The sequence below is a fragment of the Artemia sp. Qi Xiang Cuo genome, chromosome 15 (assembly GCF_049724085.1).
Source record: "Artemia sp. Qi Xiang Cuo chromosome 15, ASM4972408v1, whole genome shotgun sequence".
Classification (NCBI taxonomy): Eukaryota; Metazoa; Arthropoda; class Branchiopoda; order Anostraca; family Artemiidae; genus Artemia; species Artemia sp. Qi Xiang Cuo.
In genome coordinates, this window is record NC_142808.1 from 11816003 (window position 1) to 11843458 (window position 27456).

The window sequence follows — 27456 nt, forward strand, 5'->3', positions numbered from 1 at the left end:
ACATCACATGCCACTATAAGTATATATATATATATATAATTATAAATATATATATATATGTAAGTATAAATATATATATATATACATATATATATATATATATATATATATATATATATATATATATATATATATATATATATATATATATATATATATATATATATATATATATATAAATATGCATGGCGTATAAAAATGCACGACGGCATCTTTTATCCTTGTTTTCATCATCAGCAATATAAAGGACTAATCGCAATGAGATTTTACCAGTACCGAGATTTAACTAGAGTTAATTTGAGCCAATCAGAAAATCTATGAAAAATCTGATTGGCTCAAATTAACGCTAGCTTAACTCTCAGTGCTATTAAATTCTCATTGAGAATCGGCCTTAACCGCGACCTGGCCAACCCTCGGGTATAGATATTTTGCTGGGTATTTGCTTGTCAGATCTTTCTAATCACTTTCTAAATACATCGAAGGTCAAATATGTCACAAACACTGGTTTAATAAAATGAAAAAGTCTGACATAAAATTCACTTATAATTATTTTATCCAAAACGGAAAATTTTTCAAAGCTTAAAATATTGTCTGCCATAAAGTAACAAACAAAAAAAAAATCAAGAAAAAAACAAACAAATATCTGTAGAGCATAGAATTATCCCCATAACTTGTTGTCCTCTTATTCAGTGTAGTGACTTCTCCTAATTGGCAAATAGCCGTCACAGAATCTTATTTTTGGATCAAGCCATGAATAAGATTAACAGCCCGTAAAATGCTAGAGCAGGCCCCCGTTTTATTTTTCTATTCATTTTAGTATTGAAGCAGTACTCTGTTACTGATTCAGAATTGCTATTGGTCACAAAGATGAGTAGGGCGTGGCCTCTTATGATCTTCATATTATATCTACCAATAAGCTAACTAAAAAAGGAAAGAAAGGTGTGGTCTCTTCTATTCGTCATGTCAATGGCAAAATCTGCTCTCCCCAGTTCGAGTATAAGCTTTCTAAGCCTCACTACACCGATTAAGACGACGCTTTATAAACGCAGTTAATTAAACAGCAGAGATGACAACGCTGATTTTGGTGCAAATTAATCGAATGGCCCAACTTAGTATCTTAAGTTCCGACTTAAGCATGAAAAACTTAGTATCGTAGAACTTAGAACTAGTATCTTAGAACTTAGTATCCTAAGTTCTGACTTGAGCATGAACAATCAGTTACTAAAAATATTGCCCAACGAAAATGGCCGAATTCTTTTCAATTGTTAGTAATTGTATATTTTAATTGGTACTTATGTATTAAACGTACTCTTTTATATACTGATAAAGAAGTCAAGTTTGGTTAATGCAAATGAAACAAAATAAAATAGGATAAATATATACTAGTTTAGAAACAAATTTGGGCTATATATTTGCGCATTAGAGGGTGGGGGGAGGGGGTTAAGCATAAAATATATTAAATACTTAACCTAACCTAGGTACCTGCCCCCCCCCCCCGTTAAACCCCAAAAACAACAGTTTAAATATTGTAATCACAATGAAAACTACGCTTTGCATTGTATTATTCTATAGCGGTCTATTGTCTGGATAGACCCGTCTGGCGGGTTTTTCAAGACTGGTTTCGTGACTGGATATAAAAGAGTATGTTTAATACTTAATTACCTTTTAATTTAATACATTTAATTGCTAAATATTAGCCGTTATTCTTAAGTCCCGTTTTTATTGTAGTCAATAATTTTAATTGGCGAATAACGGTAATTAAAATTCATAATTTTTAGAGAATCAAGTCGAATGGCGCTAATAGAGTTCTTATTAGCGTATAAGGTAGTAAGAATTCTTTTTTTTAGAAAATTAAGATGAATAACAATTGAGTAGATAACATTATTTTTTATTCATATTAGTTTGAAGGACTACTCAGCAACAAGTTTCAGAATCAGAAGAAGGCGTGGTCTCTTCCAATCGTCTTATGCAGAAATTAAATTATTGGAATTAAGGGAAAAATAAAAATTATGTTAAATTTCAAAAACATCTTGATATCCTTAGGAAATGCCAAAGGATCGAAATTAAAAGCGCACCAATAGAATCAGCCGCGGTTGAAAACCCTAAACCCACATGTTCCCCATTTTAGAAAACCGAGATGATATTTTAGTCCTTTAGCACTACTGAGGATCATACAAGCTAACGACACTACTTTTCTCTGTTTCCAAAAGTAATTCCAAATCAGCTAGCAAGTATCCAGGATTTCTTATCGGGGAAGGGTTTTTTCTGGGGGGGGGGGTAGGTCCGGATTTAAAGCTTTGACTACCTCCAGCATGGCGGCGGAGTGCTCCTGGCACTTTGACGATAAATCACATTAGTCCAGCTTTTGTAAAGAAAAACAATCACACAGCGATAATTTATTGCGCCCCTAACCCCGGGCCTATTGGTAAATCTCGGCCTGGGGAGGGTTACAAAAAACATTAAAAAGCATATCAAAAATTTGTTTATATGTATTTTTCTTACGTTTCTACGAATCGGACGAAAATTTTGCGGGTGGGGGGTTCAACACGCTAGCCTCTCCCATTTGACACGGTCTTGCAAATCAGTTACAGGGACTTACTTCAAAAGTAAGAAGAATGGGGCTATTAACCTTATTAATGTTATGGCCACAAAAGCAAGAATCTCTATTACCGTTATTTGCCAATTAGGACAAGCGACTACACTGATTAAGTGGAGTTTATGAAGATTCGGAAAACAAAAAAAACAAGTCCCATACATCCTCACCAATGCGCTCTTTTATAAGTTTACTATATCTCTGCATTGATATTGCGATACTCACAGTTTTTCCCTAGTCTTGAATTAAAACTAGGCCAATCGGTTTTCCATAATTTAAGGAAAAGATTCCTAGGGTAGCGAAGGCTTATGACCTTTGTTAAACTAATTAGGACAGGGCTTAAGAGAGTATAAGCATATCAAGTTTTAAATAAAGCGCTTTGACAGTTAAAGCTAACAAAAATCAAAAAGGGTTAATTGATTTGGCTCATGAAGTGACCAATTATGGTATTAATCTCGAACCTCAATGCCAAGATTTTCATACAAATCAGTAATATGCCGTAACTATTAATACCAGCTGTTACCCAAGTTGTTTTTATTTTTGATTTGGCGCCCCACAACAGTAATTTTGTTAAAAATTAATTTAATTAAAACAAAAAATAATAGAGGGTGCAGAATTTAAGTTTTCTCTGTGTAAGGATCAAAAGCAGACATGTATGCACGGGGAAAGCAGGGGGATTCCCCAGAAGCCTAGTTTTTTCCAAATATTTCGGCCCTTCTTATTATAAATATTAAATAGAAGAAAGAAATTATTATTCCCCACCCCCTTTATAAACATTCCTTCGTAAGTAGCTGAAAAAAGGCATATTTACAATAATTGTTCTTCCAATTTTGACGAGTTTTTTCTAAAAAAAAAAAACATTAGAAATACCAAGAAAACACATCAAAAATATGATTATATGCATTTTTGTTACGTTTTAACGAGACGAACAAAAATCTTGGGAAGTGGAGGGGTTCAAATGTACTAGCCCCTCCTCTTTGATACGGCCTTGGAAATCAGTAACAGGGACCTACTTTAAAACTAAGATAAACAGGGCCAAACCTTATTCAAACCTTAGAAACAAACCTTATTCATGTTATGGCCACAAGAATCTCTATTACCGCTATTTGCCAGTCAAGACAAGCAACCATAATGACTAAGTAAGGGCACGTTTATGGAGATAAAAAGCGAGCGATGAGGACAGAAAAGAAGCATCCTGACGTTAGAATGAAGGTGTCCTGAGGTCAAAATGGAGGTATCCAGAGGGAAGACAATACAACACAAAATCCGGATTTAAACCCCATTTGAAGAAATTCCACGTTCTTCGCCTATTTTAAGACTTTTCTGCTCATCCCACTGAATGGTTTTTGGTCGTATCTCATATTCTCCTGAATATAACAAGGAATACAAAATTCCCAAGTACTTAGCTTGTGGATTTTGTTATATTTGATTGTTGAAAAAACCCTAATTTATTATTTAAAAAAAAAACTTCTCCGAATCTCTCTTATTTTATTTACACTAAGAACAATAGACGTAATAGGGCTCTCGAGTGGTAGTTCGAATTGTTTATAGCCTGAAGTTTATTTTAACCATTCAATAATGGCTGAAGTCTAAACAGGTCTAAGGCAGTGACGAAGCTTGGTTTTAAATCACCCTTCTTCTACTAAAGCACCAAGAGTGGGTACTAAAGAACCTCGTAAGCCCTAGTTCTACTCACAGTGATTATATTTTAATTGTATAGTTTGAAAGTAAATTGAATTTGGCTTCCTACGACCCTCCAGCTGAAGAGTTTGAAAAATATGTTTTTCAAAATATAGTAGGGTGGAGGATTTTGCCACTTTTTAATTAATTTTTTTTTTATAAAAAAAAAGTACTACAGAAAATATTTTCAAATGAAAAAAAAAACCAAAAAGAATTTTACAAAATCTGGGAGAGGGGTCCAAATAAAATCCATGTGGGCAAATCCCTCTTTGACGTTAAATTTTTGGGCGAATTTGGCTTTTGATGTTCAGAACACACACAGCCAAGTACTAGTTGAAACGTTTTTGATAACAAGGAGGTTAATTATGGTTGAACAATCAATATTTTGAATTTCATTAAAGAGACTGACAGGCCAGGAAAATAAATTTGCTACTATGATAAGTAGTCTAAGAATGTTGAAATGTGTGTCTCAGTGGCGGAGCCAGGGGGGAGGGGGCGCCCCCCCCCCCCTAGCGTAGTCTAAAGTAGTGTAATTTACTTAATTAACACAAGTTTCTGTTAATTAAACTTGCTCCTAAAGCAAGTTTATCAGATCAGCCTATTCCCCCCCCTAAAAAAATCCTGGATCCACCCCTAGTGTGTCTGAAATTTTCAGTCACTCAAAACAAACTTCTGAATATTATCGCCAGTTCAACATAGTCAATTTGTTCCTTCAATATATCAGATCCTATGAAGCCTAATTACCAGAAAATATACTAAGTTAAGTCTCATTCACATGAATAAAACAGAAATTCAGTCCTGCAAAATCTGTAGAGAGCCATCTTCAGTATACCGATAAGAATCAGCGGGTATTATAGTAAAGGTGTCACTGCCCTCGAGCATAACCGTCAATGAGCCATCTGGGTTTATTATTGTTGAATTGGCCATCAGAACCGTGCTATTTTCTTCTGAGTCCTCAACGACTGACTGGATTATTCCTTCCTAGAAACAAGAGAAAAATGGATTCAACTTAACTTCTGTTCAATTGATTTGTGGGGACCAAAATTGATAATGAAACTACAGAGACAAGTAGGGCCGTATCCAGGTTTTTTCTGCGGTGGGTGGGGGTTGCAAAAGGATTTTTTTTCATGGTTTTACGTTTAAAAAAAACGCATCAAGAATTTCCTTATATTCATTTTTGTTACGTTTTATGAGTCAGAATTTTTTTTTTTTGGGGGGGGGGGAGAGATTCAAACCACTCACCTCCCCCTCTTAAATACGGTCTTGGAAACAAGGGCCTTTTATGAGACAGGGGTTGCACACAGTTTTACGAGACAGGGGGTTTAATTGGGAGGGGAGAATAACACTCCTAGATTGTAAAACACCTTTTCACGTGTCTTCGTGAAAAAAAATAATAAAAACTCCTTGCCCCCCTCACATTTTCCTGAGGTGGCGCCACTGTTAGGTTCAATAGATGGCGCCACTGTATAGTAACATTTTATTATAATTCGTCACTGGTTGAGCTTTTTAAACAAACAATAGCCTTGTTTTAGGACTGAAACAGGTAAAATTGACAAAGATTGTGCTTTCTGGCTATCAATCTGTGTCCAAACGGAAATCCTACAATTATTAGACGGAAAAACGGAAACCTGTACTGAAAAGCTACAGCTTAGAAGAAACGTTTCAAACGTAACAGGTTTTGGGTATTCTTAGTAGAGTTATGAAGCACAGTTTGGCCCGTATCAGAATTGAGTTGAATGAGTGCCTTTGCCTGGGAGGTCATGACGTTTGTAGGGCATTCGACTCTGGAATATACGCTCAGATGATATTTTCAGCGCATAAACGTGGCGCTGATCAGTTGTTTATTTTAAGTTTTCATAATATGTATCGAAGGCTTTGCCGTTGCATAATAATGGCGTCCTTAAGAGCCAGGCATCGTTAAAAATGATTTTGTTTTCCGTGAAATGATCTCTTGCTGTTGAATTATGCAGGTATAATTTTCAACACGAGACGTTGCCTTTTTCGAAAGGAAGAAAATTCTGATATACTTTGCTCAGCGTATATACAGATTGTCTTGCATTTCATCCTAGCAAAAGTGAAGTTGTTGCGTCTTGTAGAAGAGTAGTGAATTCAAAAAATTACATTGTTAAGTTTGTTGATCATGACGTTGTGGTATCGGATTATATTATTTATTTAGGAATGCCTATTGGGTCGAGTATGATTTTGACACGTGCCCTGCAGATATGCCATTTTGGCGAAAAGGTGAGAAAAAAGTATGAGCTCTGTCATCAACAAAAAGGAATTTAATGAATTCGAATTTGAGCCTAATTTAACGAATTCGAGTCCGATTGTATAATGCTATGGTTATATTGCATTTTTTTGCCAAGTCTCCATTTTGGAATATTTTTTTCGCAAGTGATAAAAGATAGATGCGTTTATATTTTGAAAGATGTGTTTAGTATAATAAATTTTGTTTAATTTACGACCGTAGACAAAGAATTCGTCGGCGTCGACCCTATTGCAGCCCTTAATAAGCGTCTGACAGAATTCTCAATGTCAGTCGAGACTAGTAGCCTTGCCGTTGAAATTCGTCCTTAAGTACCTGTGTTTGTGTACATAGTAACTCAGTTTTCGTTCATTCTTGTTGTTTTTGTAGTGCGTAGTGTTTTTGTGTCTATTCCTTCCATTCCATTCCAGTCTTGTACCGATCTTCAAATGGGCAATGGCATTATCTATCTATCTAATGCAGCAACTTAGCTGAAAAAAACAAAAAAACAATAGCAATAAGAAGCTTAAACACAACCTCAAGTGCTGCAATCCAAATGGATGGACGTTAATTCAAGTTGTCAAAATCATATTATTAGTCTATCTTTAGAGATTATTACTTTACAATTCCATCAAACTTTTATTACGTTATTACGCAGGCAACATTTATTACGTTTGGGCAAAATTTGTTACACTTCGGCAAAATTTATTAAGTTTGGGTAAAATTTATTACGATTGGGTAAAATTTATTACGTTTGGCCCGTATAGGCAACATTTATTACGTTTGGGCAAAATTTGTTACACTTCGGCAAAATTTATTAAGTTTGGGTAAAATTTATTACGATTGGGTAAAATTTATTACGTTTGGGCAAATTTTATTGCGTTAGGGCAAAATTTACGATGTTTGGGCTATATTTTACGTCCTCTTCTACTCTTGTACTTTTGTACCTAAAAAAGAGAAAGATTTCCGGATTCCTCGTTGAAGTACCAAGAACAGTGGAAATGAAATTTTATGAATTTTGTCAAATTGGTTTAGAAAAGGATTTTATAGTATCTTGTCGTCCTTCTGGCCATGACCATCCTGACCTCGTCATTCACTTTTTTATGAGCATTTCTAATATTTTCTTTATTTTAAAAAGAAAAACGTTCGTCAAACTTAGCAGAAAAATTATCGTAAATATGATTTTGTTCAGGTACACACGAAGGAATGTTTTCAGGGGGCGGGGGGAGGGAGAGGGTGTAATAATCCCTTTCTTTTATTTGATAATTATAATAAAAAACACCTTTAAATTCAGTAAAAAATAAAATTCCTGACGCGAGGACGGACAAAAGAGCAAAATTTCACTTTGCACGATCGTGAATTAATACGATATATATTAGAAAATTAGAAGGAAATCAAGAATTCAATTTTGTCTCTACATAATAATGACACAGTTATGGTTCATTCAGAAGGGACAGCAAAAAAAAAAAAAATAAAAAAAAAAAAAAAACGGTTCTTTGTTAAAGTATTGAAGTCCTAAGGACAGTGGAAATAAAATCTGACTGTTTGGACTGGTTAAATGAAGACTTACAAAACCATATAAATTATGTCTTAAAAAATCATGAAGAATTGAGATTTCAGAATTTAATAAAGAGAAAAACCTTATGCAGTTATATAGTTTTCGGTAGTAGCGGGGACAAATTTAGAAATAAGAAAAACAGTTGAAAAATCGGCAGAAAATAGGTTAAAAACAATCAACCCTACTTACCAGGGAATTTTTTTATTCAAAATTATGTAAACACGAATTTAGAATCTGTCTACAGATTTAAACTACTACTGCTAACAACTCCCGGAGGACCAAGACCCCTGAGGCCAACACAGCTACGCACGCCCCTCCTCCCTCCTAATCTATTCAAATACTCCCTCTTTAAACCCTCCCAGGAAGTTCCCATTTCCCCTAAACCTTTCTTTATAACTTCCTCCCAACCCAATCACGGAAGAACTGTTTTCCGTTTAGCCCTAGACGGCTGGGCGAAAATGACAATCTTCGGCAATCTGTCATCTTTCATCCGCAGAACGTGCCCTAGCCATCTCAAACTTTCTCTCATTATAGCCCTAGAAGGAGGGATTGAGCGACACTTTTCGTACAGCCTACTGTTTGAAATATAATCAGTCAGCCGGATGCACAAAACAATCCGTAGGCAATATCTCAGGAAAATATCTAGCAAATATTCGTCCGTTTTTCTGAGCTCCCATGCTTTAGAGAAATACTTGACCACTTTCATCACTGTATCTTCCAATATTCTAATCTTGGTTCGCAGACTTATATTCCTGTTCTTGATAGATTTGAACCGTCGTGCCAAAAATTCCTGTTCTTGGTAGATTTGAACCGTCGTGCCAAAAATTCCTGTTCTTGGTAGATTTGAACCGTCGTGCAAAAAATTCCTGTTCTTGGTAGATTTGAACCGTCGTGCAAAAAATTCCTGTTCTTGGTAGATTTGAACCGTCGTGCAAAAAATTCCTGTTCTTGGTAGATTTGAACCGTCGTGCCAAAAATTCCTGTTCTTGGTAGATTTGAACCGTTGTGCCAAAAATGAAAAGAGGGAAAGATTTCTCTAGCGCCTTTTTATACCCTGGTTGCGCTTGGAGAAGTATATTTACTTCAGAGAATGGGGCAAGTTGCATGCAGTCCATAGGGCATCTTGGTGGGCAATCTATGGGGCAAAAAAACTATCAGCACCTCTTGCTCAAAGATTATCGAGCATTATTTACCAAAAGCTTACCGAATGGAGGTTTTACCAAATAGAAAAATTGAAAATATTGTCCTATCAAATAGTTAAAATCCCTAAAATTCTACCCCCCTCCCCTCTGAAAGATATATCAATTTCAACATAAATATACGTATTTTTATTATATAGATTACGTATATGCCATAATGTATATTTCTCATAAAAGCCCCCCCCTCTTTTTTTTTTGGGGGGGGGGAGTGGTCGCTGTACGAATAAGTTAGAAAATCAAAGTTTTAAACATTTAATTTCACTTTACAATATTACAGCCATGGCTTTAACGAAAATTACTTGGAGAGAGTGGGGGGAGGGTATATTAATATCAGGCTACAATTAAAGAGATATATTTACTTTCAAGGAGGTAAGGATTGACTGCCAATGAATTATATAAGGTAAAACGAATGAAACAATAAAAACAAAGATAAAACCTGAAAATTATAAAACAACAAACAACCAAGAAAAGAAAAAAACAGATATTTCGGCAAAATTACAGACTACGAAACGACGGGCTACTCGCTTTGTTCCAGTCGTTTTTTTAAACTTTTACACAATGCAAACTTTTTATAAAAGTGGTAGATAAACAGGTCTTACCTGATTTCCAGTCGAAATGTCAGAACCAGCAGGCAAATCGGATGGCAGCCCAACTGCTGAAATAAAATAACGTTTTAACTTTACAATTTTTATCTGATGGGTCCTTATACTCGATGAGAGAGACCCTACTGAACCTTCGTTCAGCTGTACCTCTATTTAATTCAACCCCGTTTAAATCAATTTTTATTATTAAGATGCATCTAAATTATATCTATCATTCCTGATTCAGCATTAATGCCAAATTATCTTGCAAGATTTTTTTAAATCTTGAGAGATTTAAATTTTTTTTTAATCTTTTTTTAAATCTTGTAGCTGTACTAGTTTACAGCTATTGCTGCAACCATGAGATTCAACTGAGTTTGGGACCTGGGCACAAACATTTTCGCTAATTTTTACATATAGAAGACAGAAAGATAAATAATTGTTTTCAAATGAGGGAGAAATAATTTTGCATTGAGGCAGCTTAAAAACAAAACAAAAAAACACTTATATAAGAAATAGCCATTGAATAAAGGCCGCTTTATTCAAGTAAGCTTTTATCACTTCCGACAAAACGGGCTGAACTGCTTGTTCTAGTTATATTTTTGATTTTAGGGGGGTTAAACTGAATGAGGTTTGAGTCAAATAAGGTTGGGTTAATGGGGTTTCAGTTGCATGAAGATTGAGTAAAATGATGGTTGAATTGCATAGGCTTGAGTTGAATGTCGGTTCACTTAAACGGGGGGTTGAGTTACACGAGGGTTCAGTTGCAAGGGAGTTCACTTTGATAAGATAAGATTTATTGCTGAAAAATGGCTATCACAAGCCCAAAAGGGCCGAATTCGCACTTTAGCGTCAAATACAGCGAAGAAAGAACAACAAAAACAAAAAATCAAACAACAACAGAAAATTATAAAAGGATCAATTTCATATACGTAAAAACGTTAAAAACAAAAACAAAGTACAAAGTAAACTCATAAAATTAGAAGACCAATGTCAAGTCAGCAAAAATGCCCCAACAAAAAAAACAAAAAAAACTCGTAAAATTAACAAGAGGATAAAGTAGAATTAAAACAAAAACATAAGTTAGTTGGTGACTAACAAACATAAATATAAAACCTCCAAATTTGCAAAATGGGCATTAAAATTAATAACTATGAGGTCAAGAGTGAGTGAGGGGGGGGGGGAGGCAGCGGACAATCAGTGGTTGAAAATGTCAAGTATGTCAAGGATAAAAGTTCTTCTATATCTTTCAGTGCAAACTCTTATTGGGGCGAGAAGGGGGATTTTTGTTGACACAGAACGCGGGAGGCGGGGTCGAAGGGGTGAATATTGATCGAGGAAAAGGGGAGTTGTTCGAGGGTTATGAAGGGCATTGTTAGCAAAACGCAAGGTAATTTTTGCTCTCCTTTCCTAAAGGCTGACAAGGTTAGCTCTCCTAAGAAGGGAAATACAAGGTACTTTACCCTCATTGAAGATAAGTCTTAGGCACCTTTTTGTACTGCTTCCATTCTGTCCGACAATTCAATGGAAATGCCAGGATGCCAAACAGTACAGGCTTACTCAAGGGTTGGGCCTACAAATGACGGGAAAATCCTCAAACAGTACGATTTAGGGTATTTAAATTTGTTAAGGACTTTAAGGAGGGAAAATGCGGCATTTGCACGTTTTAAGATGTCATTAATATGACAATCCCATTTTAAGTCGCTTGAGATAGTAACGCCCAGTAATTTCATAGTGGTAACGGACATTTCAGGGGGGATTGGGCAGGAGAAAGAAGGAGGAGTTTTAAGGAAATTAATAGTAAGAACAGTTGATTTTAAAGGGTTGACTTTCATATCATCAGTAAGAGCTTCGGCTGATATCGATTCCAAGATGTACATTGGGTTGCTTTTGGAATTTTTGGAACATGTCTCTAAGACATTTAGATCATCAACGAATTTCCATCTATCCCGGAGTTTATTCCCGGGAAATAAACACCAAGGTTGTTTATCATTGTAAGAAATAAAATTGGACCTAAGAGGGTTCCTTGGGGCACACCATTATAAATTGGGAGGGGATCAGAATATAAATTCAGGTATTTCACGACTTGCGTTCTGTTAGAGAGGAGAGACAAAATTATTCTAATTAAATAAGGGTCAACTTGAAAGTCATTAGATAGCTTTTCTAATAGTATATTGTGGTTGATTAAATCAAAAGCTTTTTGCAAGTCAACAGCGATAACATAGAGCCAGGTATTGGGTTTTTCGAGTGTGTTGCATATTGTGTCCATAAGGTGAACAAGATAATGGGTAGTAGATGTAGAGCGTAGGTTTCGGAATTGTCATTGTTCAACATTTGGGATTATTTTTACTTTCAACCACTCAGCTAAAAAGCTTTCATATAACTGCGAAAAAACTGGAGTAAGAGTAATGGGACGGACACCATTAAAATCTTGATTATAACCTTCCTTTTTTACTACAGTAATAAAACCTAATTTCCAACAATTTGGAAATTTACCAGTATAGGTAATTTCATTAAAAAGTAAGGACAAAGGCTCTCAGGGATTGTTGGCAAAGGCTTTAATTAATACAATTTGAATCTCTAATGGACATGTACTACACTTTTTAATGTTCTTCATTTTTGCCTCCGCATCCGAGGGCGAGACAAAGGGAAAATTGAGAGAGCACAAAGGAAAAGGAGAATCAAAAGAAAGGGGAGGGAGATTCTGAACTGTGGAAGAAAGAAACTTGTTCAAATCATTGGTCGTGACCGAAGAGTCTTCTTGGAAGTGGAAGTATATATTCTTATGTGTTTTCCAACAAATTTTCTTTATTCTATTATAGCATTGTTTTGTCTTTGTATAAAATTAATCCTGGACTTTGCATTTGTAATATGAAGAAGCTGATTTATGTATTTCTTTTTTTATATGTTTACGCAGAGAGTTCGCTTCGGATGTTTTACCACTCTTTAGTAGATTCAATTTAATTCTAATTAGTTTTTTCAATTCGCTAGTAATGTATGGTTTGTCATTAGAAAATATTTTTACATTTTTCACAGGGAAGGAATTTATGTATTTCGTTTTAATCAGATTTTGGAATTCGGTGACTTTAAAATTAATGTCGTTTTTTCCTTTGAGGGCCAGCCAGTTTTTATTGGGTATCCAAGATCCAAATTTGTAAAGGCAATCATTAGAAATTGGGCTATAAGAGAACTCAGTAACAGAAAGTATGATTAAGGCTATTGAGAGGCTTCGTTAATAAACAAAAATCGTAACTTCCTCCTAACGGGGTCAAGGGGACAGGAGGGGTATAGAAAGCCTGCATATTGATACACATCAAATCAAGGGTTGAATTTTCTTTTGTTGTTTGTATTTTTACCATTTGCTTTAAGTTTAGGGGACTACAAAGAGGATTTTACTTTAGATCATTAGCATCACCTACTAAGAAAATACCGGCGTTCGGGAATTTGCATAGGACAAAGTCGGCACTACTATGCAGTTGTTGGTAGAATCACTGTGTTTGTTCAGCGTTTTGATTTGGTGAATAATAAAAGCAGCTAAACACAATCAAATTAGAGGGCGTGGTAAAACTGTGGGTCTTACACTTACCCAAATGATTTCATCGTATTCTGAAAGGTTGGGGGCATGAATTAATTTAGGAAAGAGATAATTATTTACAAATAATAGTTTTCCACCTCCCTTTTTACCTAGGGGGTGATCATGAGGACGAAGTTTTATGAATTGGGAGTAGTTATTAATTTTCAATAAATCAGGGTTCTATGCTTGGACCTCAGTTACGGCAATTACATCAATTTTGTGTACTTGACAGAGGGCTTCTAGCTCGATCAATTTGTCGAAATTCAGGCTTTCGGCGTTCGTAACAAGCAACTTTGGGAAAGTAAAACGGTTACTAAAGAGGGTAGTTTTTTGTTTTTTAATTGTAGGAGGCAGTGGGGCTGGGAGGACCGTGGACTGGGAGAGGAGAGGCATCTTTTTTGGGATGAAGGTTGGGATTCGTTTGAGAAGCAGGATTAAAAGGCAGGGCTGGACCCGGCTTGAGAGAAAAGGAGGACAGCGGACAAATTATGGGGATATTATTAAGTAGGGATTTGGGGGGACATAAGCTAGTACTAAAACACAGGTTTACACTAGAGTCACGTAATTCGGTGCTTCCATAACCCAAATGGATGGAAGTAGGGTCTTCTTTGGGGTGATAGAATACGGTGGGGGTCTTAAATTCCCCGGAATAAGCTGGTGGTGGTGCTTCAATGGACACTGGTGTGTTACATGACAGGCTCGGTGACTTCTTGGTTTTGTTGGAGTTTTCTTGGCACTGTTGGAGGGGGGAGAATTTATTTTCGTTGAGCTGAACTGCTTGTAGTATCTCACTGACCTTTGATGTAATGGTGGGAAGGTTTGATGTAAAACGTTTTTTGACAGGTCCAAACAGATGAGAGAAGGAATTGGAGGGGGTGCTGACTGTGGGTTTAAATTTTTTTCCACACTATTTAAGGGCTTTTTAAAATATTTGAATCCATATTTCAAGTGAATTTGACTGCATTCACCGAAGCAACGCCCACTTCTAAAACTGTCACAAACCCTGGAATGCAAGAGTCTGCACCCAGGGACACTACATTCATTCTTCCAATAATAATTCATGCACAAATGAAGGTATTTACACGACTCTTCCTTCTTGCAAATCCCTCTCCAGGCATATTTGCATATACATTTATTAGCACTAACTTGTTTCCTGGATAGTTCATCACTAGTATTGAACTCACACCTAGTTTTACATGCACAATTAGGGTTAATTTCAGACTGAACTTGAGCTTGAACACTTGCGCCTGAGAGGGAATTGAAACCAAGACAGTATAATTCTTGAAATCCATAAATTTTTCTTTTTATCTTAATTGAAACGGGAATCCCTGGATTAGATTGTATAATTTCGTCGTTGGCCTTGTCTTTTTTTAAATTTTGATTTTTGATGATGTTATTAGGAGCCACAATAGCATCAATAAGTCGTTATTTAATATTGGTTTTAACAGAAATTAGGGATTTCTCCTTTTCCTGGATTGGAAAAGACTGAGGGTTACCAACTGTAACACATTTTGAAGTGGTTAGGGTGGATATTTCTATAATAACATTTTCAAATTCACTCATCAATGATAATAACCGCTGCATTGAAGGGAGGAAGTTTCTTGTTTTAGGTGCAGTAGGGACATTGTTTAACAAGTTGGACTGGCAGGAAGCACAGGTCTTGAATACTGTAGCCTGGTCAGGGGTTTGGCAAGTGAAATCAGTTGTATTTGAAACAAAATTGGTTTGGCAGGACACTTTAGATGTGGTTTAGGGGGGACTGTCCTGGTAAATGAAAAGGGTTTGGCAAGGAATCGATTTGAGTGACGAGAAGGATGATGAACTCAATTTCTTTAAAACATTGACTAGGTCATTTCCCGAGGGGTGACGTGGAAGCGTCATAAGGATAGACGGGGTCTGGGCGAAATAACACAAAGAGTCATCAGATGGTTCTACCTTTTCATTAGTATCTTATTTTGTAGTACAACCTAGGCAAAGCCAATGTTTTGACCACTTAGAACGTTCTATACCGGAGCAATGATCATTGTAACTCTTAATCTTCATTCCTGGCATACTCTCTTTGCCATTTTTTGAACCGGAATGGGTTTTGATATATTATCGCTGATTAAAGATGAGTTAGCTAGGGTCACTGAATTAATTCGTGTTCAAAGCTCTTAATTAATTCTGTCCAAAGCGAGTGAATCCAAAAAGGTGTTTCCACTCTAAAGACTAAATGTAGACTGATAAAAAGTTTCACTTAAATAGTTTCAGTTAAAAGAGGGTTCAGTTGCACGGAAACCACTGAAAACTAGTATGCACAGGAGCAACCTCACTTGGCGTATAGCCTAGATGGAATAGAGCCTTGCTTTTAGGCGACAAACAGATAATATAACATGTATAAGAGGGTATCCAGGAACTTGAACTTGATCTTCCAAAGGGAAGATCGTTGAACAAGCCTCGCGCAAAAACACAAGCTTACGGGGATGAATGACTTCCCTCCAGCTCTGAGTTTCGTGAAAGGAGAGCCCTTTTAATGAAATTTAATTAATTAGAATCATCTTAAAGTGAATATTCTTTTGATGTATGTACTAATATCTTTTTGTAATTGGTTACTAATGACACGGACCGTTCTTAGCTTATAGTGAGGTACCATGCACTATTTGAGGAAATTATTCGAATCATGTACTGCAGTTGGATTAACATTTTGAAACATTTTTGAAAACTAAGCCAAAAACTAGGTATATACTAGCGGATAGGGTAAATTACTACGTTACACACCAAATTCAGTGGATGCATTTCCTCCAAAAACACCATTTTCACTTGCTTGTTGACCTTCTTCGAGTTTAACTCCTTCGGTGTTTCTAATAACCGAGTCAAATGATGGGAAAGGATGGCCTAAACCAACGGGAAATCCTAACTCTTCTGCTAACTTGGCAGCATAGTTCTGAAACAACAACAAAAAATCAATTAAACTAAAAACAGAGTTTGTCGTAAGTTACAAATCTCCTACAGTACACAGGATTTTTTCTGGGGGGGGGGTATATTAAAAATTTTATTATAGTACGCAGAGTACCCTCTGGAGAAACCCAGAAATACAGAAAAATTTAGGATTTCGGGGGGCTTGGCCCAAGTACTACCTCTGCCTACGTCCCTTTTACGTACCCCCTGCCACCACTGCCCTATGGAACATCTGATTGATTACGCAAATCTTCATAATCGAAAAAAAAATTTGGGGGGAGGTGGAATCAGAATCAGCTTTCCAGAACAAACCTCAGTAAGGAAAAGGGTTAGGAGGGACAAACTCCAGAGAGTTGTCATCCTTCGTGAATAGTTTTTCAGGAATGGAGGAAAGCCGGAATAAATAAAAAAAACTAAGAGGTTGTTTCAAAACTTTGAACTCCCCTCTATCCCCTTTCAAAGCACATAATTTTAGCAAGGAGTCTTTACATAGTCTTCTAGCCTTACAAGTAGGGAACGGGTAGATATGGTGACTAGAAAACACCTTCCTGGGCCTATTTTAGGCGCAATATCCCGAAGATTTTATTAATGTGGCACAAAAGCTTCTTATTTCAGTGAAAATCTCTTTGACACCTTTGTCATGTAGCAATTTGAATGGCCACAAACTACGGTTTTAGTTTCCATTTCACCTTTTTGCTTCAAATCGGAGAAGGAATTTTTCATTCAATGGTCCTTCAAAGAAAGTAAAAAAAAGAAAAAAAGATCGAATATTCAGCTCGGATATGAAACTAAATCCCATAGAAGAACATTACTGCAACTGGCTCCGATTTAACCTTTTCCCTAGTTTTAAAACTATTACATACGCAAGATATAAGTAGTTATCAACGACAAACAAAGCATTATTTTTTTTTAATGATGAAATTTATGAGCGAATTTTTTATTCTATATAAATCCGCACAACCTAACGATTTTTTAAGTGTAAAGAAGGTGTTTCAAAACTCAGAACTATCCCCCATCTCCTTGACTTCTCCCAAGAAGTCTTCATACAGTCTTCCATCCTTACAAATAGGGAACAGGTGGATATGGCAACAAGAAAACACCTTACCGGGTCCAATTTAATCACAAGGTCCTGACAATATTATCGAGGAAGCAAACAAACTTCTTAATTTCGTGAAAATAAGTTTGACACCTTTGCCCTGTGGCTATTTGAATTGCCACAAACTAAAGTCTTTGCTTCTACTTTACCCTTTTGCTTCTCATGGGAGAAGGGATTCTTCCTGTAATAAGCCAGTGGCTCTTCAAAAAGAGTATAAAAATAAAATCGGGCTCGAAGTTGAATCTAAATTCCATAGAAGAATTTTGCTGCAACTGGCTAAAATTTAATTTGTTTTTCCTAACGAGGACCTTCAAGTTAGCGATCCTCTCCACCCAAGTAAAGCTCATTCTCTAAGATGGTACGGCCACTTACTCCGCCTCCCGCCAACTACCCCTGCACGGATCATATCGGACTTCAATCCCTCGATTGTCTGGAAACGTCCTCGAGGGAGGCCGCGCACCAGATGGGTTGATTTTATAAATAGACACCTCTTCAACCGCAACATCGACCCAAATGATACCCCATCCTTAGCCCTGGGCAGGGCTGCTTGGAGAGGACGTCTCAAGCAGTTCCTTCTACACTGGCGATCCTGCTGAGCAAGAGCGTTAAGTCAAGTAAGTCAATTTTAAAACCATTACATCCAAAATATGCAAATAGTTAGTAATGACAAGCAGTATTTATTTTTTAATGATGAATTTTATAGGCGAATTTTATATTTAATAAAAATACGCCAATTCTAACTTCTAATTTAAGAAGTATCATTACTCAAAATCCTTGCATTAAAATATTCATTCTACAACAATCATGATATAAAAATGTCTGGAAGTACAAATTTGAAAACTGAGTACGTTACAGATAATATCGATGTAAAGTTATGTGGTTCCAAACATAAAATAAAAAAATCTATAAAAAAAGAAGACGAAATTAATTTTAGTAAGTAAACAAAGCATAAAACTAATAAATTAAAAGCAGTGAATATAAACTTGTGAAATAAAACTTGAAACGAACATAGATTAAGACAAATAAGAGAAGAGTATGGAGACAACAAGATTCAAAAAATAAAAACAATCAACGCCTTTCAGCGTAACCTAGCATAATCCAAACCCTGGGTTATTCTTTTTCATTTTTATTATGTACTAATAGTAAAGTGTCTGCTTCGGGGGCTTTTTATTACAGGATGCTTTAGTTTTTACAATGTATCAATAGCATAGCCACTGCCTCTTGCCACATGCATTATAAGCATCACTGGTGGATCCATGGAGGGGGGTCTGAGTTTACCCAACCCCCGCCCGTCCCAAGATTTTTTCTGGCGTCCTCTTTTCCCGCTTTTTTTCTTTTTTACTCATTTTTTAGAATAAATTTGTCAGTTTGGTCAATTATTCGCACCTTTGTCACATTACACTCCCCCCCCCCAAGATTTTGCTCGAGATTTGCCCCTGATAAGTATTGTATATATTTATTCTACGGGGTAAAACTAGACCACACAGTAAGAGAGGAAATACTTGTGAACGTATGATTTTGTGATTCAAAAATCATTCATTCTTACTATTGCCTTAACTTGTGAAATAAAACTTGAAACGAACATAGATTAAGACACATAAGAGAATAGTATAATTGAATTTATCAAGTATTTTGGGCAATAGGTTGTATCAAGACTGGGCTGGTTAAGTGTAGACAGAGAACAGCCAAGACAGATAGTCCAAGTAACTTCTTCGGAGACAAAAGACACTGTTTGATGGGGAGTCATGTTTTTCACGCTCGGTTCTTCTAACATTTCAGAAAGCCTATGAAAAAACAGAATGTTTCTGATATAACAGAAAGCTTTTTATTACCGGATGCTTTAGTTTTTACAATGTATCAATAGCATAGCCACTGCCTCTTGCCACATGCATTATAAGCATCACTGGTGGATCCATGGAGGGGGGTCTGAGTTTACCCAACCCCCTCCCTTCCCAAGATTTTTTCTGGCGTCCTCTTTTCCCGCTTTTTTTGTTTTTTACTCATTTTTTAGTATAGATTTGTCAGTTTGGTCAATTATTCGCACCTTTGTCACATTACACCCCCCCCCAAGATTTTGCTCGAGACTTGCCCCTGATAAGTATTGTATATATTTATTGTACGGGGTAAAACTAGACCACACAGTAAGAGAGGAAATACTTGTGAACGTATGATTTTGTGATTCAAAAATCATTCATTCTTACTATTGCCTTAACTTGTGAAATAAAACTTGAAACGAACATAGATTAAGACACATAAGAGAATAGTATGGCGACAACAAGAGTCAAACCCCAATGATTCAAAAACCATTCGTTCTTACTATTGGCTTAAATTCACAGAAAAGCGAACCAATCAGGAGGAGCTTAGCTCATCGTTCTTCTGAGTGGCTAAATATTTTTCATTGAAGGTTTTAAAACCAATCACGTTTTAAGAAGGCGGGGATATTTGCCTTTTCAGAAATAAGAGACAATGTGACTAGCTTACGAAAATCTTCACAGGTTTAGATCAATGAAATTAAGACACTCTTTTGCCACATATAAAACATAATTTCTCTTTTTCTCGTTGACTAAGCCGTTTTGTGTGGACAATATTCTTTGTTAAGCTACTAAAGCCTCAAATATTCGCTTCAATGCAATTTCCTTGCTGGTTCCATCTGCCCTGATCCTAAATCTGCAGATCCTTAATGATGGCCCGAAATAAGGATGGTATATTATAGGCCATTTATTGCATGTGTGTCTTACGTCGTGTGGACAGTAATAGCGATCCAAACAAAACAAGATTCCACCATTATTAATGGAAAAGTAGTCGTAGAAGAACTGTCTAAAAGAAAGTAGTCTAGTAGTCTAGAAGACCCCCCCCCACATGAAATTTCTCAATCAGAAATGTAGAGAAAACCCATGCATCATTCTTCCATTTCCTTCAGAACCAATTGAAGAATAGTTGTTTTCTTTTATCACAAAGAATGATTTAACAGGACTAGAACTGATATTTCCAATGTCCAAACGATTAAATTTGAGGGCGATAAGGAAGCTCCAGTAAGGGGAATATTAAAAGACTTTCTGGCACAAAAAAGAGATATTGTTGATGACATACTAGTTCCAATGAAATACAGATTCAATCTAAAAAATTCGCTTCAATTTAACTTTCCTATTGGTTTGATCTGCCCTTGGATGCTAGTTAGCTAGTGTGGTACTAGGTTAATTTAACATTAATTAAAAATCACTAATTTTTTGAGATAATTAATTTACATAACAGATGAAAAGCTTCAAAGAAAATCAAATTAAAACATTAAAACATAATAAGCGCAGAAATGAAGTTACATATTATGTGAAACGGACAGAAATTACAATGAACAACTAAATGAAAATGAATCAAAATTAAAATAAACAATCGAGTCGAACATGAAAACAACATAAGTTAATTTGAAATTAAATTAATTAATATTAGTGAGTAACTGAAACGTAAACTGATTAAAATGAAAAATGAAACCACGCCCCCTTAAAGGATAGAGTTTGGTTTTAGTTCAAACAAGGTACAACATGCCACCGATGGATCCAGGGGGAGGTCGGGGGAGAATCTCCCCCCCCCTCCCCATGATTTTTTTTGGCACCCTCTCATCCTGTTTTTTTTTCCTTTTTTTTAGAATAAATTTGTCAACTTGGTCAATTATTGGCACCTTGTCACCCCCACCAAAGACTTTGCTCAGTGGCGCCGTTGTCACAATAGGCCTCCCCCAAGAGTTTGCTGTAGATCCACCCCGGCAACAAGTCCACCTTTCTGCTAAATAATTGGCGGTTGGGTGAGGGGTTGGAGGGACCAAAGGCTCACTTTGGTCCTCTAAATTTATATATATTTAAAATACCTACGTGATTAAGGTGAAACATGCCTTTTCTGCTAAAACTAAACAGCTCGTGGTAACGAACTGTAAGTAAGGAGCTCAATACTAACCAAAACAATAAAAAACGGAGTTTTTATACCATTAGATACATCAAAAGAATCAGATTTTTATGCTGATTTCAAATATATAAGTTTTATCAAGTTTGATTTTACCTATCAAAAGTTACGCCAGAAAAATTTGCCTTATTTTCGAAAAAAAGAGGAAACAACCCCTAAAAGTCATAGAAATTTAATGAAAATCACACCATCGGATTCAGCGTATCAGAGAACCCTACTACAGAAGTTTCAAGCTCCTATCTGCAAAAATGTGGAATTTTGTATTTTTTGCCAGAAGAAAGATAACGGATGCGTGTTGATTTGTTTTTTGTTTTTTTTCAGGGGTGATCGTTTCGATCCAGCAGTCCTACAATATCGTGAGAGGGCTCATTCGAACGGAAATTAGAAGTTCTAGTGTTCTTTTTAAGTGACCCAAAAAATGGAGGGCAACTCCCCTCCCACACTCATTTTCATCCCAAAGTCACCCAATCAAAATTTTGAGATAGCCATTTTGTTCAGCATAGTCGAAAATTTAGTAAATATATCTTTCAGGGTAATTTAATGCCCCAGAGGTCCCGGGGGAGGGGCTGCAAGTTATGAACTCTGCCCATTGTTTACGTGTAGTATTGGTTAATCGGAAGCATACAGACGATTTCAGGAGGGAATTTCATCTGGCAGGGGGGGGGGGGTCGAAGGAGGGGTTAAGGGGAAGGATCTTTCGATGGAGGATGTTTCCTTGAGGGAAGGGAAATTTCTATGAAGGGGGCGCCGGATTTCCCAGCATTATTCAAAAAACGATCAGAAATAAAAAAAAAACAAGTTTTTTCAACTGAAAGTAAGGAGCAACATTAAAACTTGAAACGAACAGAATATATAACGTATATGAGGGGGTTCGCCTCCTAGTCAATACCTCGCTCTTTACCCTGAAGTTTTTTTTAGTATTTTCAAAAGAGCTATCTGTTCTAATTAACCGGCCTTTGTGATTCAGGGGTTTGCGATTCAAAGAAAATTCGAACTTTAGCGTAAAGAGTAAGGTATTGACTAGCACCCTAATATACGTAATAAAAACATACGAATATAGAAGTTCGTTACGTAAGTTAATTCGTAAGTTACGTCAGAACAAAATTTCGAGAAAGCCATTTAGCCAAAAAAGTAAAATTAATATGTAAATTTTGTTTTAATTATTCATGTGCGGTGAGCCAAAATCAAAGCTGCATTAATTCAAATTCATTAATTAAATTAAAAAAAAACATGTTTTTTTTAACTGAAAGTAAGAAGCGACATTAAAACTTAAAACGAACAGAAATTATTCCGTATATGAAAGGAGCGGTCCCCTCCTCAACGGCTCGCTCTTTACGCTAAAGTTTGACTCTGTCTCACAAATATATTTTTTAAAACAATAAAAAACTTCAGTGTAAAGAGCAAGGCGTTGAAAGGGGACCGCCTTTTTCATATACGGAATAATATGAAAAATAATACAATAGGGGCGCATCGTTCTTTCTAAGTCAACGTATAGTAAGACCCTATCCAGAGGGGGGGATACCAGGTTTGGATACCCCAAAATTTTAGTGTGACTTGTAAAAACGTAACAAAAATGCATATAAAAAAATTTTAAACAGGTTTTTAAGGTATTTTTTGTACCCCCCCAAAAATAAAAACCTGGATACGTCCTTGACGTAAATGCGTTGATTTTGATGATAATTCTTCTTCAATTAGTAAGAAAATTACATGAAGTGATAATTAATGAGAATTAAAATCATTGTTTAAGTATTGATTAAATTTTATTAAAGGATAGTTAAATTGATAATTAAGTTGAAACTTAAAAAAAAAGAAACCAATTTACACACCTTATGCTCATTTTCTATGTGCTCCTTCAATGTACAATCGGTATCAAACTGAAAATTACAAACTGGACACAAATAACCCGTCCCATATTTTGTATGCCTTGTCTCTTCAATGTGTAATCTTAAATCTTCTGGCGAAGCGAATGTACATGAACATGTTCTGCATAAGCTTAATCCAGCCGAATGGACTGACAGATGGCGCTTCATGGCTGCGGTATTGACTCCAATATAGTCACACTGGCAACAGTGAGCAAAGTAGATACTATCGTCCGTGGGAACATGGTGAACAACGTATTGATGATAGACCATGAAGATTCGTTTTAAAGCCTTAAATCCACAAAATTCACAGACATTTGGGTCAGCAGTAAACCTGGAATTTTTAAAAAATATCAAATTAAATAATATCTTATCCATATTTTTCATATTTAAAAATTAATTCAAATATTTTTATTTCTTATTTATTTTTAGTTTTTAAGCTAGCCAATGGGGTCTTAGAAAGTATTTAGTTTTTAATTAATCTAAATAATTAAATTAATCAAATTTAATGAATAATTTATTAGCTAATGTAATATATTAAATTAAATTTTACTATTTAGTATTAGTTATTTGATTTTAAAAATATTTACTATTTAATTAATTTAATAAAAACAAATTAACTGAATAAATTAATCAAATATTTTTAAAAAATATTCAAAAATATTAGATAAACAAAAAAGAAAAAAAAATAAAGCATAAGATGTGTCTATTTATCAGATGGCTTTACAACAAAACGTTATGCTGTTGAAGTGCTAAAGGAAAAACTGAGTGAAATACTAATTGAAATTCATAACCACAACAAACATAAAAAGAATAAGACACAAGTACTTTCTTTTTGTTAAAGTTTGCTTTGAAAGCGTTGACTTTGTTAGAAAATTAAAGTTCTGAGTCAAGTTTGTTCCAGACATTAAGGCCAGGTGGTCGAAGAGAGAGACCTGCCAATGTTGTGGGATGGTAGCCAACCACGGTCTGTTCCCTGCTAGAAATAATAGGTTAATTGTGGTAATAAGATGAACAATGAAGAACGATAAGACGGACAGAAGAACTGAACAAATTTGGAACAGATCCGTCAATTTATAAATATAAGGAAAAGAAAATGAGGACAACATAGGGCTATTCCCCCTACTAGATTTTGAAAAATAATTTTTTTTTCGCATCTCTAAGTTTAAAATCGTAAAAGGTACCCACCCCCCCCTGCCCTAAATTATCCTGAATTAGTGCCACTAGCACCACAATTACAGCTTATACCAGATTATATGGGATTATTCTCCTGAATATACTAGTAAATGCAAGCCATAATTATGTCAAGATCCCTGCACGATTCCCCTTAAGGTGACAATTTCGAATTGAAGGAGTAAGGTTGATGAAGATACAGAGATACTGATATAATGCAGAAAAAAATATATATACATATGGACTTGTTCTTATGGGTAGGTTTTCTGTCTAATCGGAATTTAGGATTAGCCAAATCAATTGATGAAATTGATAGGGTTACAATTTTCGATAAGTTTGCTGTTCTAACCTTTTCCAGGCGTCACTATGGTGCCATGTAGGCAGAATTTCCTTTTCAGGGATAGAGACAGAGGAAAGTGCAGTAAAATCACCTAACTCAAATTATCATTAAGATAGAGTAAAACTAGTTTTCTTTGTGCTTTTTTAAAGTTCAGTTGGAGAAACCAAGAGTCTTTGCGGTTTTCAGCATTCTAAACTATTTCTAGAAGATAAAACTTCTAGTCTATAGATTAGTGACGCTTCTTGACATCCATGCCTCGACAATAAGGCAGTGCCAGCCCCCGCATTGCCAATCAAAGGTGAATATATTACTCAAGGCCGTATCAAGGGGGAGGGATAGGGGGTTTCAACCTCCCTCCCGAAATATTTCTCTGACTCATAAAATGTAACAAAAATGAATATAAACAAATTTTTTGATCCGGCTTTTAAGTTTTTTGCTACCCCCCCCCACCCCCAAACGAAAAAAAATCCTGCATACGGTCCTGATATTACTTCTTTTGAAATTTACATGACCATCAAACTTTGAAAAGACGTATATTGAGAAAATAAAAGTTGACGTCACAATAATATTACCCTAGTTTTTTCGCAATTCACGTGACGAATTAACTAGAAAGGAGTAATAACAAAATTAGCAAAATTAGTAAAATGAACAAAACACCGAAGATACTACAAGTACTTACTCACAGCAGCACAAAGTTGAATCAAGACAAAATAGCTGCGCAAGCTCCCCCACCCCAATCTTTTTACAGCTGAATTCTTTAATTATTCCCATAAAGTTACTATTTCCTTTAAATAATTTCTTATGACCTCTTCCCACCTCATTCGAGGGCATTGCTTATCGTTTGGCCTCAGATAGACAACAAAGAAGGGCAGTTTTTCTCCCCATTTACCCTTCCATTGTATAATAGGACCTATCTTTTTAGTACCTTAAATCAAAGACTCGTATCCGGGGGGGTATTTTCTGGGGGAAATTTTCCACGGGGGGGGTGTTTTCCGAGAGGTTTTTCGCCTAGAACCCAGTCCCTGTACTTAGTACCTTAAATCAAAGACTCGTATCCGGGGGGTATTTTCGGGGGGAAATTTTCAGCGGGGGGGGGTGGTGGTATTTTCCGGGAGGTTTTTCGCCTAGAACCCAGTCCCTGTACTTAGTACCTTAAATCAAAGACTCGTATTCCTGCTTTTTTTTATCTAAAAAGGATAGAAAATCAAATTGGATTTCAGAAATGACAAAAAAGTTCCCTGAGAGTATCCAAAGGACACTTTCCCCTGTATTACAGTAAAAAACAAGCATTTTGAGATAATTCTCATTTAGGAACAACCCTAATCCCCTTCCATGACATTTCTTTTGTCAAGGTCTCAGGTCTTACAACTCTTTGCAACCAAAACAATCGCAATTTTACAATAAGTGAATTTAGACTCTGTCACCCTTTTTACAAATAATAACTAATTTTTTTTTTCATTTTTTGTAGGCAAAGTGTACACAAAATCAGACAATCTGACACTTGAATCCCCGCTAAAACTGCCTGAACAACAGAATATAGAAAATAATACAGGATAAATAAATAAAGAAATAATAATAACATAATTAACAATAATTTATCTAATAAATCAGCTAACCATTAAATAACAATTAGATCATAAACAGAGTAATACACACACAAAAAAAAGAAATAATAATAGCATAATAAACAATGCTTTATCAAATTAATAATAACTAAATTATATTAAATAAAAAAAATAGTGATGTAAATAATAATAATCAAACTAAACAATAATTAAACAAATTATTTAATAATAAACAACAAATAATAAACAAAATATAAAAAATAAACAAGTACAACTTTGTTTACCCGTGGATATCAATAAGATGTTCTCGCCAATCATAGTATAGGGTCATACGGCAATCTGATCCAGCTTGATCGGTGCATGTTTGACAAATCCAAGGTCCATTTCTAATTTCGAAAGGTGAAACTTTAAGGTCACCAACCATAGCTTTTTGCTCCGTCTCTGGCTCTGGTTGAGGCATTGTTGGCTGTCAAACAAAATAAACAGGGTTGTCAATACAATGCTCATTTTATTCCTCAAATCTAGCAGTTTTACATTCACTTTTGTCAAAAACTTATATTTACATTGTTTTGACAACTTTGAAATCCAAGTTGTTTGTTCAATTGGACTTACCATCATCAATAACCTTACCATTATAATTTAATGGTAAGAGCTCTTAAGAGCATTACCAAAGAACATGAGTAACTCACAAGAGTGAGAACCGACGCTAGTGTCGACAAAAAAAAGACCTTCAGCACCATCTGGCATTAAGATTCGATATTTTTAGTAATGTTTAGTGAAGTCAACTTCCGAACCGTCTTTTTAAGAGGTGGTTATGGCCTTCTGGATGGCGGCAACTTCATCAAAACAGCGACCTTTCAGGGCGGTTTTCAATTTGGGGAACAGAAAAGTGCCGGGCTTAAATCAGGACTATACGGAGGCTGTGGTAAAGTTGAACCCCCTATCCGGGACAGGTACGACGTCACATGGAAGGTGGTGTTGCTCGGAGCGTTGTCGTGGTGGAGCTTCCATCGATCGCCAATCTCTGGTAGTCTCCTCTTCACGTTTCGGTGCAGTCCTGCAAGGACGTCTTTGGAGAGAGCAGCATTGACAGTTTGTCCTTGAG

The 27456-nt window shown here is 35.8% G+C and overlaps 1 protein-coding gene across 2 annotated transcripts in view; it reads right to left on the reverse strand.

Annotated features, from left to right (window-relative positions):
• Positions 1-490: 490 nt before the first annotated feature.
• The window catches only part of LOC148943326 (centrosome-associated zinc finger protein Cp190-like), a 651851-nt gene continuing 624885 nt past the window's right edge, over positions 491-27456 (reverse strand). Inside the window, exons 7-11 of one of the 2 annotated variants that reach the window (XM_089100986.1) lie at positions 26636-26817; positions 23241-23607; positions 16188-16353; positions 9875-9927; positions 491-5254 (exon numbers count right to left, since the gene is read on the reverse strand). In XM_089100986.1, the coding sequence (XP_088957112.1) occupies positions 5066-5254; positions 9875-9927; positions 16188-16353; positions 23241-23607; positions 26636-26817 (957 nt within the window). In that variant the 3' untranslated portion in view covers positions 491-5065. Of the gene's footprint in view, positions 5255-9874; positions 9931-16187; positions 16354-23240; positions 23608-26635; positions 26818-27456 lie in introns of both variants that reach the window. The other variant, XM_089100985.1, reaches the window with a different exon arrangement.